Source organism: Salvelinus namaycush, chromosome 3 (assembly GCF_016432855.1).
Source record: "Salvelinus namaycush isolate Seneca chromosome 3, SaNama_1.0, whole genome shotgun sequence".
In the NCBI taxonomy this organism is placed as follows: Eukaryota; Metazoa; Chordata; class Actinopteri; order Salmoniformes; family Salmonidae; genus Salvelinus; species Salvelinus namaycush.
In genome coordinates this window covers 8,596,922-8,611,584 of record NC_052309.1, presented here as the reverse complement: position 1 = coordinate 8,611,584, position 14,663 = coordinate 8,596,922, and the positions used below count along the sequence as shown (strand labels likewise).

The window sequence follows — 14,663 nt, the reverse complement described above, 5'->3', positions numbered from 1 at the left end:
TCATCATCTTGGTTGCTTTAATCAACCACATAGTAGTCAAACTGTTCAGCATCTTGGTTGCTTTAATCAACCACATAGTAGTCAAACTGTTCAGCATCTTGGTTGCTTTAAGTAGAATATGGCCGACAAAATGTATCCTAAAACAAAATGACTAACCCAGTAAGATTCTGAAACGTTGAATAGTTTGATTACTACTAAAATTCACATATCCAAAAGCATGGTGTTGGTTCAGTGCTTTTAGTCTAGAGACAGAGAGGGGCTGCATGTGACCCAGTAAGTGAGTCTCTGTTTGGTTGAAGAAGAGAGCAGGGTTAATAAACCTTGCCCTTTACACATGCAGTGTGTTGACAGCATCAAGATGAGAAGAGAAAAAAAAGGTGATACAGAGATCAACAGAGAGTCACTGTTGGATGGTTTGGCCAGTCAGACCTGGCTAGCAGAACACTATCATCATGTTTTAACTAGAGAAGATAAATACTACCATACTCAGCTTTCTGTTATCTAGACTGGAAAACAGACGTAAACACACTGTGATATGGTGGGACACATGTTTCTCAGCAAAACAGATCTGTGATATAGTGGTGACACGTTTCTCAGTAACACAGATCTGTGATATAGTGGTGACACATGTTTCTCAGCAACACAGATCTGTGATATAGTGGGACACATGTTTCTCAGTAAAACAGATCTGTGATATAGTGGTGACACGTTTCTCAGTAACACAGATCTGTGATATAGTGGTGACACATGTTTCTCAGCAACACAGATCTGTGATATAGTGGTGACACGTTTCTCAGTAAAACAGATCTGTGATATAGTGGTGACACATGTTTCTCAGTAAAACAGATCTGTGATATAGTGGTGACACGTTTCTCAGTAAAACAGATCTGTGATATAGTGGTGACACGTTTCTCAGTAACACAGATCTGTGATATAGTGGTGACACATGTTTCTCAGCAACACAGATCTGTGATATAGTGGGACACGTGTTTCTCAGTAAAAACAGATCTGTGATATAGTGGTGACACGTGTTTCTCAGTAAAAACAGATCCTTATACCGTAGTTTACAACATTGGCGAATTTATCTTGAATCTCAAAGCCAGGTGAACTCATCATCTCACTGCATAATGTAGGACTGTCACAAAGCCAGGTGAATTCATCATCTCACTGGATAATGTAGGACTGTCACAAAGCCAGGTGAATTCATCATCTCACTGGATAATGTAGGACTGTCACAAAGCCAGGTGAATTCATCATCTCACTGGATAATGTAGGACTGTCACAAAGCCAGGTGAATTCATCATCTCACTGGATAATGTAGGACTGTCACAAAGCCAGGTGAATTCATCATCTCACTGGATAATGTAGGACTGTCTTAAAGCCAGGTGAACTCATCATCTCACTGGATAATGTAGGACTGTCACAAAGCCAGGTGAATTCATCATCTCACTGGATAATGTAGGACTGTCACAAAGCCAGGTGAACTCATCATCTCACTGGATAATGTAGGACTGTCACAAAGCCAGGTGAACTCATCATCTCACTGGATAATGTAGGACTGTCACAAAGCCAGGTGAATTCATCATCTCACTGGATAATGTAGGACTGTCAATGAACACATGCACAATTCAACCTACCTCCTGACAATGAAACCAAAATGCAAAAAAAAATATATACTTTTCTAAACAACCTCTCATAATTTTAAACTGGTAAATGTCTGGGCTAATAGTGTGTTTTCATCACAATGTTACTTACTATTAGCATAAGTAGGCCTACTTTAACTTTAAATGGCTTTAAACCACATATTAAAGACTATTATCCACAATTGGATTTCTCAAATCCAATATCACATTTAATCCAATACTGAATATACCCAGTCTAATATTAATCCAATCTCAATCCATTAAGGTAAAAATGATTTCCCTCTAAATACACATCTACCAACTACACATCACACTAGGTATATTTGTATCTGTTGAACATTACTACATGTTATTTTTTTGTTTAGTTTTTTGACATACCATAGTTTTGGGTCCCTGTGCACAATGTTGTCAGTGTCTGACAGTGCATTCCATTTGACCCAATCATGGCGTGCTCTCTACTGGTACCTGTAAGGGAGGAGGCACACAGGGAAAAGGCTTGGTGTGGTGATCTGTTCTCTAGCCGCTGTATGTTTAGCCTACTACAACATTAGGATTAATACACACTGATTTACATACTGCATTTCTTCTTCCCATTTAAAATACCCATTATTAGGATACCACTTCAGTGTACATGAGATAGAAACCATACGTTGTGCCTTTCGGAAAGTATTCAGACCCTTTGACTTTTTCCACATTTTGTTACGTTACAGCCTTATTCTAAAATGGATTAAATTCACTTTTTCCCTCGTCAATCTGCACACAACAGCACATAATGACAAAGCAAAAATAGTTTTTTTTTTAAATGTTTGCAAAAATATGAAATACACATTTTACATAAGTATTCAGACCCTTTACTCAGTACTTTGTTGAAACACCTTTGGCAGCAATTACAGCCTAGAGTCTTCTTGGGTATGATCCTACAAACTTGGCACACCTGTACTTGGGGAGTTTCTCCCATTCTTCTCTGCAGATCCTCTCAAGCTCTGTCAGGTTGGATGGGGAGCATCGCTGCACAGCTAGTTTCAGGTCTCTCCAGAGATGTTCAATCGGGTTCAAGTCCAGGCTCTGGCTAGGCCACTCAAGGACATTCAGAGACTTGTCCTGAAGCCACTCCTGCATTGTCTTGGCTGTGTGCTTAGGGTCCTTGTCCAGTTGGAAGGTGAGCCTTCACCCCAGTCTGAGGTCCTGAGCGCTTTGGAGCAGGTTTTCATCAAGGATCTCTCTGTACTTTGCTCCGTTAATCTTTCCCTCGATCCTGACTCGTCTCCAACATCTCCACAGCATGATACTGCTACGCTTCACCGTAGGGATGGTGCCAGGTTTCCTCCAGACGTGATGCTTGGCATTCAGGCCAAAGTGTTCAATCTTGGTTCCATCAGACCAGAGAATCTTGTTTCTCATGGTCTGAGAGTCCTTTAGGTGCCTTTTGGCAAACTCCAAATGGGCAGTCATCTGCCTTTTACTGAGGAGTGGCGTCCGTCTGCCACTCTATCATAAAGGCCTGATTAGTGGAGTGCTGCAGAGATGGTTGTCCTTCTGGAAGTTTCTCCCATCTCCCCAGAGGAACTCTGGAGCTCTGTCGGAGTGACCATCGGGATCATGGTTACCTCCCTGACCAAGGCCCTTCTCCCCCGATTGGTCAGTTTGGCCGGGCGGTCAGCTCTAGGAACAGTCTTGGTGGTTCCAAACTTCTTCCACTGTGTTCTTGGGGACCTTCAATGCTGCAGACATTTTTTGGTTCCCTTCCCCTGATCTGTGCCTCGACACAATTCTGTCTCAGAGTACGGACAATTCCTTTCAACCTCATTTTGCTCTGACATGCACTGTCAACTGTGGGACCTTATATAGACAGGTGTGTGCCTATCCAAATCATGTCCAGTCAATTGAATTTACCACCGGTGGACTCCAATCAAGTTGTAGAAACATCTCAAGGATGATCAATGGAAACAGGATGCACCTGAGCTCAATTTCGAGTCTCATAGCAAAGGATTTGAATACTTATGTAAATAAGGTATTTCTATTTTTATTTTTAATACATTTGCAAAAATCTGTAAAAACCTGTTTTCGCTTTGTCATTTTGGGGTATTGTGTTTAGATTGATGAATGAAAAAAATAATATTATCAATTTTAGACTAAGGTTGTACACTTATGCACTGCATACTTCATTCTTCAAGGTAGATTTAAAAAAATCTTAATCAATAAAGCACATGATCATGTTGACTTTTAATTGATCAATAATTTCTGGATGAGTGCTCTCCTACAAACATCAAGGCTAACTGACAGTTAAGCCAAAACTAGAATACCACTGCCACTCTCAACGTATGCCTGAAATACCAGGAAAAAAATCACATATAAAACATTTAATTTTAAGGCTGCAATAAATAATAATCTCAGACACGTTTCAATTCAGTTTTTCTCAAACTAAACTGTCAAACCAACAGACAGGTGCAGTCTTTGGTCTGAGGCGGTTGAAGTGGGTGTTGTGAGAGAGAGAGGGCAGTAGAGATACTGTAGCTCCAGTGCTGGGAAGAAGGTAAAACTCCGCCTGCGTCATCAGCTTTACTGGAACAGCTCGGTATCGGGTTCAACAGATCAATGCGAACTGGGTCCACGCGTTTATGTTATTGTTGCCAGCATTAATGCCCTTTTAATCTTGTGGAGATTATCGCCATCGATCCACATCCATACTGCCTAACATATTTGTTTGAAAAAAATGACAATTGCACAACTGAAATAAAGGCAGGAACGACAATAAACAACATGTCCTGTGTGTTTTCGTTAGTCATGTTTCCCCCCCCCTTTTTTTTTTTTACTGTGCCCAAGTACATCACATGAACATGATTTTCCTGCAACGTAATTTCATTTCAAATGTGATATAGAATATTTGCTTTTTCCAGTGGCCTATTTTAGTTTGGGTCTAATTTCACAGTGACGCCAGAGGAATATTGTGAAAAATACTTTCGGCCTATATGGTTTTAATTTCACAAAAGAGGTAGAGGTATTGGAGTGTATTTTTCTATGTAGGAATGATTATAGTGTTAAAGATATTTCTCCCTAAATCGCCATAATTTCGACATGACAAACACCATGGTTAATTTAAAAAGATTTTCATAATTTTATTTTCGAAATAAAAGCAATATAGGCCTAGGTTTTATTTCTTTCGATCGTCTATAGTTAAGGGTGCATTTATTATCCAATTTTGGTTTCTTATTTGTTTATAGGCCTATTAATTAGTTTATTTTGCATATAATTCCACTCATTTGTTAATTATAAATAGGCGTAATAACGTCTCCCTGTTCAACCTCAACCGTCCAGAATTCTATCATGACGCTTGTCCTGTGAGATTTATTTATTTTGTCAAGTTATTTCAGCTGGACTGTAAACCGCATATCAATGATGTCGGCTAGGCTAGCTGTAACCGGGAATGTTGTCGGGTCCGTGGCAGGCACATGGAGATGTCTGCCAGGACCAGGACAGCCTGATTACATGCAGCAGTGTGAGTGCCGGTGGAATACGTTTGAGTTAAGTGTCACGTTTGATTTGACTACAACTAATAAAGCTGTGACAAGGCCATTTTCCCCGCTGAAACCAGGCAGAGAAAGGGCACCCGTTCTATTCTCTGCCTAGAAGCTGTTGTATCAAATAATTAGTAGGCTATAGGCCTATGACCAACAGCTACTGCAACGGTGGTTATTGCCTAAAGACCTATTGAGTATTGATTGACTATTAATATACCTATAAACCTACATTTATGTAGGCCTACTTCACATAAACGGACTAATTGGAGAGAAAAACATGACGTATTTACAGATCAAATTGCATTTACAACCACATTTTTTTTTAAACATAATCTTATGATTTATCATTTTCAATCCGTGATATTTATAGACGTAAATTTTCTATGACACCCGCTGAATCTGCAGAACGAACAAAAGCCTCGCGCCCTGCTCCACGTTTTGCCTAACTGGTTAACCCACGACAAGGTGACGTTTTGTGCTCGAGCTGTGGGTCACGCCGAGATTTATATCAATAATTCATTGAGCCGCGCGCTCTGCAGCTTCTGTTCTTCTTTTCAATTCCCTGGCTGCTGCCTCGCACCGAGCCGATCACATAATACCTTCCCCCAAAGCCCTGAGCTGCCTGGCCGCAGAGTTACCGCCTTCTGTAAACGAATGATGCTGCTGCGGGGAAGAAGGGAAGTCTGCAAAGCCTTTCCCCTATCATTTAGGCTACCAATGGTATAGGCTATATTTGGTGATGTTTTCATGGTGTCAATTGGGTTTTACAATCGCTCCATTAACTGATGTGAATATTAAAAAGGCCTCCAACGTTCGCTGCATGAAGTCATGGCATTTAAACTGATTATGGAAGGAAAATATGTGACAGATTATGATGTGGAGCAACCTAATATCTTTCCATCCGTACAGTATTAGTCATTGACTTATAGCCTCGTCAAATGGCATTATTGTTCTTCTGATCACTACATGACGTTAGGCCTATTGTATCTATACATGACATCTAATGGTGTAGTTGTTTTAATCTTACAGTTTTTTAGCAGGCTGCAATTTTGATCATACCCTTTTAGAAAATGCGCAGAATTTGAAATATTGATCCACTATTCGCAGCTGGTCTGGTCTTCCTTTCCAAACCTCCTCTCCATCAGGCAACATCCCCCTCGATTTAGTCAAAACAGTCAACTTTTCACACTATACTTACTTCAGCCTATACGCCTGTAATAGTTTACATTTAGGATAGCCCATATTGATTTATTCATCGGTGAAAAATAAGACTGCCTTTTACTAATAGGCAATATTTGTTTGCTTAAAATGACTAGTGTATTAATTGAATGTATAGTGTATTTAAACACACTTTTTTTTTTTGACGATTGTGAGAACAGTGAAGTAAAAGAAAACGAGAACCCTCAGTAAATGGAATCCACAATCAATTCTGAAAGGGAATCAACTATAGAGAGGGTACATTTGTTCGCTTTTGACGGAACAAAAGAAAACCCGTCTCGTCGTTCTACGTGTTCTCGCTAGAGGGGGCACCAGCCTTACTATAAGGCTACCTATGCATGTATTAACCCGGTTTTCAACGCGTCCCAGGCTTTGATTGGAAAAATCTCATCACAATCAACAGCATTCTCTGTCAGTCTGTATGTCTGTCTGTCTCTTTCTCTCCCTCTCTCCTCAATGAGGGAACACGCACAGAAAAAGTCATTGCAATGTATTTGTACAATATTCCTTAGGCTGCATTAATAGCCTGCCTACTCCAGGTGTAAATATGTCTATTCAATACAAATACAATTGTATATATATATATATACACACACACACACACACTATATATATATATATATGTGTGTGTGTGTGTAAAGAATTGAAAGGCCTCCCACATAAAAGCAAACGGCAAAATTGTGTATAGTTATTATATTTGTCAGGGGATTTTGAAATTAGGTGCTGGTGCTGTTTTCAATGCTGCACATTTTTTTTAAATGGGTGTCCAATCTATCTGCTTATAATAATTTAATATCAACATTAAAATAAAGCCACACATGACATTTCACCAGAAGAACTTGCTCATCACTAAAAGAGAATTCCCCCCCAAAATGTAGGCCTATACGCTAGAATATCAATACCATAAATAGCCTATTATTACATGGATAAATAATATTCGAGAGAGAAATCATTTGACCTTGTCATTGATATCGAGATTTGATTTGATTTTGATTTGATTTTTTGATCGATCGTTATTATGGATCACTAATAACAATACTACTACTGTAATTTGAAATAAATGTAATTGATCTAGTCTACTCTGCAGTGAGAGGTATAGATAGATAGATAGATAGATAGATAGATAGATAGATAGATAGATAGATAGATAGATAGATAGATAGATAGATACTGAACTGTGTTTTATTGCAGGGCTATAGCCTGACTACAAGCAGAGGCAGGCAGGCAGGCAGGCAGCAAACAGCAGCAGAGACGGGTCGGTTGTATTGAAGATACCTTGTCTTACCTGCAAGCCGTAGGGCTGACATCCTCTGAAACTCGGGTTCCTGCAGCCACTTCCACATCCTTCGAAAGGTCTCCCTTCCAGATTTAAGTTTACTCCAAGGTTTGGGGTTCCTTAAGAGGTCTGAAAGGGTGCCTTGCGAGCGACACAGCACCCTCTGAGCGAATATAGCCTGGGGGATGCTATACCGCTTCAGTTCGGCTGTGATCCTTTGTGCCACTTCTTTCGTGTTGATCTCTTCAAGCTGCCCCGAGTTGTTACCTTGTTGTCCCGAGGAGGAGGGCGGTCTGTCCCGGTTGGAAGCCAACACAGGCCCGTGGGATTGAGAGTGGCCCGGGTGCCCGGTGTGGTGCATCCCGTTCAAATGCGGCATCATACCTGCCGTGGGGCCACCGAGGCCTCGTGAGAGGTGTTGATCCCCCCTGGCCAGCATGGCAGTGTGGGCATCGAAGTTTGAGCTTAGCATCTTGTCGTGCCCATGAGTGCCATAGTTATGGAGGTTTTGCTGTGTGTTATGAAGAGAACCCAAGCCATTGCCAAGAGGGCTGCTGGCCAGGGGGGATAAACTCTGACCCATCCCGGTCATGTCCTTATGATAGTGACTGTAGAGGTTGTTCATTGCTGGTAAACCCCTCTCGTCCCGCATCAGCGTGAAACTCCCGCTTACGTTCCCAGAGAGACGCTGATGGTGGTGGTGGTGATGGTGATGCGGATGGTGGAATTTGTCCGAAACGGTTGAAATGGGGGGTAAAGGTTGAAGTGGAGTTAACGTGGTGTATGTGCCGTTCATACCCATTCCCGGTGGGGATGTATCACACGGCATGCTCATAGCGTGATGGAGCGGGTGCGATAATTCTGGTCGGTAGTCTCCGGCTCCGTCCAGAATCGTTGCCATGCTGGACACCATGGCGGACCGCGACGACGCAGCAGCCAGATCCTGATGTAACCGCAGAGAAGCCCCCGGGTTCCTATTGTGATGGGGGCTGTGGCTGTTCATCAAGTCCTGGTCATGGCTCAGTCCGCCATGCAGATTGCCAATGCTGTCCATTGTCATCTCTGGGTTCATGGCGTAGGCATCCAGATCCTTGGCCAGGCATCGATAGGCGTTATAAGCAGTCTTCATTCAGCCCTCATTCAGTCCATTGATCTATTTAATGTTTTGTGCCGGGATGGGTATTTCCTTCGCTTTGTTTTCTCTAAGGCCTCTCGTTTTTTTTTTCTTCACATTTAAAAACAATTCCGCTCTCTATCAGACGGGCCAGTGCTGAGTCTACCTAGATCCATGTCCGAGCCTCTCCTCCTCCTACGTATTATGTTTAGGCAAGAGGAGCTGTCCAGGATGGGCTTGCTGAACGAACAGCCTAACACGCTGGCGGGGGAGGGGATTTACAGTTACGGACGGATAATCTGACCACCGGAGTCGCTCCTTGGTTCAAACAAAGGCATGTCATTGGCTGCTTCTCCCATATTCATTTTTACGCGTAGCGCACAGTCAGATATAAAGGGTGGTAGAGATTTAAACGCGTCTCTGGCATCTGGAGTCTGTCAGAAAGTATAAATGTCTTCTCAACTTCCTCTGCTGTAATCATTTCACAAGACACTTTTTAGTGAGAGACTTTATTGACAACATGGGTTAAATAGGCATATGGTCAACATTGGACAATACTTATTTGATTGTTTTTTGCATAGGCCTACAAGAACAAACATCATTTAGAACTGGCTACAGACCAGTGGGTGCAGAATTAGATTAATAAATTATTCAATGATTTGGAGATTCATGGCGCTTAAATTTGTCCCTTTTCATGTGATATGTGTTTTTGGCATATCCCAACGCCCCCTTAGAGTGGGGTCGTGGCATGTCATTATAAAACCCAATTAGCGTTAAGTGCCTTGTCAGCTCGGGGATTCGAACTAGCAGGCTCTCGGTTACTGGCCTAATACGCTAAATACTAAGCTTCCGGTTGTCACCGGAGGTTGCTTTATGATGTTTCAAAATGTAATGTTACGTGCGCAGTAAAATGCCTTTCTTTCAAGTTCGAAAACCAACAATGCATTAATCTATATGAATGTAGTACTAAAAAACACAAGGACAAGTTCGGTTAGGTCTATATAAATAAACAAATAAGTAATATTTGTAGAGCTATAGTCATCATCATGTCCACATTCCTCCTGCTTTGCCAATTTTACCAAATATATAGGTGAGCAAAACAACATAGCAAGCACAAAGTTACAATTTTTACCTTCATTTAACGAGGCAAGTCAGTTAAGAACAAGTTCTTATTTACAATGAAGGCCTAGGAACAGTGGGTTAACTGCTTTGCTCAGAGGCAGAATTACAGATTTTTACCTTGTTATGTCAGGGATTAGATCTTGCAACCTTTCGGTTACTAGCCCAATGCTCAAACCACGAGGCTACCTGCTGCCCTCTTTAACAAGAGTAACATGCTCAAACAAAGTGCAGATAGCCTTCTGTTCACATTTCAATCAATGAAAACTAGACCAAATGATTTTAGTCTCTCTCTCTCTCCCTCTCCCCCCCCCCCCCCTCTCAATTATAATATTTTTCAGGATATATGAGTTGTGCTATTCATATCAGAGTTCATCCCTTATGATACATTATCTCTCTCCCACTTTCCATGTGCGCTCTTCTCGACCATACCCATATTTCTCAAGATCCCTATTCTCCAGATGAACCCTACATCCCTATTCTCCAGATGAACCCTACATCCCTATTCTCCAGATTAAACCCTACATCCCTATTCTCTGAATGAACCCTACATCCCTATTCTCCAGATTAACTCTACATCCCTATTCTCCAGATTAACCCTACATCCCTATTCTCCAGATTAACCCTACATCCCTATTCTCCAGATTAACCCTACATCCCTATTCTCCAGATTAACCCTACATCCCTATTCTCCAGATTAACACTAGATCCCTATTCTCCAGATTAACCCTACATCCCTATTCTCCAGATGAACCCTACATCCCTATTCTCCAGATGAACCCTACATCCCTATTCTCCAGATTAAACCCTACATCCCTATTCTCCAGATGAACCCTACATCCCTATTCTCCAGATTAACCCTACATCCCTATTCTCCAGATTAACTCTACATCCCTATTCTCCATATTAACCCTACATCCCTATTCTCCAGATGAACCCTACATCCCTATTCTCCAGATTAACCCTAGATCCCTATTCTCCAGATTAAACCCTACATCCCTATTCTCTGAATGAACCCTACATCCCTATTCTCCAGAATAACTCTACATCCCTATTCTCCAGATTAACCCTACATCCCTATTCTCCAGATTAACCCTACATCCCTATTCTCCAGATTAACCCTACATCCCTATTCTCCAGATTAACCCTACATCCCTATTCTCCAGATTAACCCTACATCCCTATTCTCCAGATTAACCCTAGATCCCTATTCTCCAGATTAACCCTACATCCCTATTCTCCAGATGAACCCTACATCCCTATTCTCCAGATGAACCCTACATCCCTATTCTCCAGATTAACCCTACATCCCTATTCTCTGGATGAACCCTACATCCCTATTCTCCAGATGAACCCTACATCCCTATTCTCCAGATTAACCCTACATCCCTATTCTCCAGATTAACCCTACATCCCTATTCTCTGGATGAACCCTACATCCCTATTCTCCAGATGAACCCTACATCCCTATTCTCCAGATGAACCCTACATCCCTATTCTCCAGATTAACCTACATCCCTATTCTCAAAAATGGACACTCTATCCTTTTTCTCCAGATTAACCCTACATCCCTATTCTGCAGATTAACCCTATATCCCTATTCTCCAGATGAACCCTACATCCCTATTCTCCAGATTAAACCCTACATCCCTATTCTCCAGATGAACCCTACATCCCTATTCTCCAGATTAACCCTACATCCCTATTCTCTGGATGAACCCTACATCCCTATTCTCCAGATGAACCCTACATCCCTATTCTCCAGATGAACCCTACATCCCTATTCTCTGGATGAACCCTACATCCCTATTCTCCAAATTAACCCTACATCCCTATTCTCCAGATTAACCCTACATCCCTATTCTCCAACATCTTTGTCTCTTTGGTCTTTCGAAGCAGCAGTTGTACCACTCAGTATGAGGTCTAAATTCATAATTGTAAGAGACACGTCACACTTATTACTACACCGTTTGTAAAAAAAAATAAAAAATAAAAAAGTGTCCGACAGATATTGCTCAACTGGAAATTTGCTTACTTGCTGTCTCAAATGATAGTCGACTGACAGTTGCCCCCCTTGAAGCAGGGCTGTTTAAACAGAATTGTCTCCTCGAACCAACACTCCTACAGTACAAATGTCAATAGCAGAGCAATGTTTTTGAAACAGCTGAAATGTATAGATATTTAGATGGAATAAATCCTGGAATAACTCCTGGAACAACTCCTGGAACAACTCCTGGAACAACTCCTGGAACAACTCCTGGAACATCTCCTAGAACAACTCCTGGAACAACTCCTGGAACAACTCCTGGAACAACTCCTGGAACAACTCCTGGAACAACTCCTGGAACATCTCCTAGAACAACTCCTGGAACAACTCCTGGAACAACTCCTGGAATAACTCCTGGAACAACTCCTGGCTCAGGGAGGATGAGAACATTTAAAACTTTTACACAGACAACAAGACAACAACTGCGGTTGGACAAAAACTAAACAGGGCTGGACTGGCTGTATGCAGGGTTGCATCCTGAAGGCCTTTGCATCTGTAATTTAAAAAATACCTCACAGTATGTCATCACCATGGTATTGATTGATTAATTTCAGTCGATCATCTTGGATTAAAAAGGTTTAGGTAGCCTAACCACCTGAAGTTTGAATATAAACCAAATTCTATCAGTCACATTTTCTCAGAATACAAATAAATGGGCCTAATTTAGGTTAGTAGGCTACCTGTCCTAGGCTACCTGTGGTTGTCATCAGTAGGCTACCTGTGGTTGTCATCAGTAGGCTACTCTAGGCTCCCTGTGGTTGTCATCAGTAGGCTACCTGTGGTTGTCATCAGTAGGCTACTCTAGGCTCCCTGTGGTTGTCATCAGTAGTCTACTCTAGGCTACCTGTGGTTGTCATCAGTAGGCTACTCTAGGCTACCTGTGGTTGTCATCAGTAGGCTACCTGTGGTTGTCATCAGTAGGCTACCTGTGGTTGTCATCAGTAGGCTACTCTAGGCTCCCTGTGGTTGTCATCAGTAGTCTACTCTAGGCTACCTGTGGTTGTCATCAGTAGGCTACTCTAGGCTACCTGTGGTTGTCATCAGTAGTCTACCTGTGGTTGTCATCAGTAGGCTCCCTGTGGTTGTCATCAGTAGGCTCCCTGTGGTTGTCATCAGTAGGCTACTCTAGGCTACCTGTGGTTGTCATCAGTAGGCTCCCTGTGGTAGTCATCAGTAGGCTACCTGTGGTTGTCATCGGTAGTCTACCTGTGGTTGTCATCAGTAGGCTCCCTGTGGTTGTCATCAGTAGGCTCCCTGTGGTTGTCATCAGTAGGCTACTCTAGGCTACCGGTGGTTGTCATCAATAGGCTACCTGTGGTTGTCATCAGTAGGCTACCTGTTGTTAGTCATCAGTAGGCTACCTGTGGTTGTCATCAGTAGTCTACCTGTGGTTGTCATCAGTAGGCTACCTGTGGTTGTCATCAGTAGGCTACCTGTTGTTAGTCATCAGTAGGCTGCTCTAGGCTACCTGTGGTTGTCATCAGTAGGCTACCTGTTGTTAGTCATCAGTAGTCTACCTGTGGTTAGTCATCAGTAGGCTGCTCTAGGCTACCTGTGGTTGTCATCAGTAGGCTACCTGTGGTTGTCATCAGTAGGCTACCTGTGGTTGTCATCAGTAGGCTACCTGTTGTTAGTCATCAGTAGGCTACCTGTTGTTAGTCATCAGTAGGCTACCTGTTGTTAGTCATCAGTAGGCTGCTCTAGGCTACCTGTGGTTGTCATCAGTAGGCTACCTGTTGTTAGTCATCAGTAGGCTACCTGTGGTTGTCATCAGTAGTCTACCTGTGGTTGTCATCAGTAGTCTACCTGTGGTTGTCATCAGTAGGCTACCTGTGGTTGTCATCGGTAGGCTACCTGTGGTTGTCATCAGTAGGCTACTTTAGGCTACCTGTGGTTGTCATCAGTAGGCTACCTGTTGTTAGTCATCAGTAGGCTACCTGTGGTTGTCATCAGTAGGCTACCTGTGGTTGTCATCAGTAGGCTACTCTAGGCTACCTGTGGTTGTCATCAGTAGGCTACTCTAGGCTACCTGTTGTTAGTCATCAGTAGGCTACCTGTGGTTGTCATCAGTAGGCTACCTGTGGTTGTCATCAGTAGGCTACCTGTTGTTAGTCATCAGTAGGCTCCCTGTGGTTGTCATCAGTAGGCTACCTGTGGTTGTCATCAGTAGGCTACCTGTTGTTAGTCATCAGTAGGCTCCCTGTGGTTGTCATCAGTAGTCTACCTGTGGTTGTCATCAGTAGGCTACTCTAGGCTACCTGTTGTTAGTCATCAATAGGCTACCTGTGGTTGTCATCAGTAGGCTACCTGTGGTTGTCATCAGTAGGCTACCTGTGGTTGTCATCAGTAGGCTACCTGTTGTTAGTCATCAGTAGGCTCCCTGTGGTTGTCATCAGTAGTCTACCTGTGGTTGTCATCAGTAGGCTACCTGTGGTTGTCATCAGTAGGCTACTCTAGGCTACCTGTTGTTAGTCATCAGTAGTCTACCTGTTGTTAGTCATCAGTAGGCTACCTGTTGTTAGTCATCAGTAGGCTACCTGTTGTTGTCATCAGTAGGCTACCTGTGGTTGTCATCAGTAGGCTACCTGTGGTTGTCATCAGTAGGCTACCTGTTGTTGTCATCAGTAGGCTACCTGTGGTTGTCATCAGTAGGCTACTCTAGGCTACCTGTTGTTAGTCATCAGTAGTCTACCTGTTGTTAGTCATCAGTAGGCTACCTGTTGTTAGT

The 14,663-nt window shown here is 42.5% G+C and overlaps 2 protein-coding genes across 5 annotated transcripts in view; one reads left to right on the top strand and one right to left on the bottom strand.

Moving 5' to 3' along the window:
• LOC120044900 (one cut domain family member 2-like) overlaps window positions 1-8,962 on the bottom strand; it is a 46,100-nt gene extending 37,138 nt beyond the window's left edge. The window contains exons 1-3 of one of the 4 annotated variants that reach the window (XM_038989627.1): window positions 7,665-8,962; window positions 2,022-2,108; window positions 538-1,605 (exon numbers count right to left, since the gene is read on the bottom strand). In XM_038989627.1, coding sequence (XP_038845555.1) covers window positions 1,583-1,605; window positions 2,022-2,108; window positions 7,665-8,784 — 1,230 coding nt within the window. In that variant the 5' untranslated portion in view covers window positions 8,785-8,962 and the 3' untranslated portion in view covers window positions 538-1,582. Of the gene's footprint in view, window positions 1-537; window positions 1,606-2,021; window positions 2,109-7,654 lie in introns of those variants that run through there. The other 3 variants (XM_038989625.1, XM_038989626.1, XM_038989628.1) reach the window with 3 other exon arrangements.
• LOC120044776 (uncharacterized protein DDB_G0271670-like) overlaps window positions 1-14,663 on the top strand; it is a gene marked incomplete at its 3' end in the record, with an annotated part of 148,198 nt that overhangs the window by 40,260 nt on the left and 93,275 nt on the right. The window lies entirely within an intron of this gene.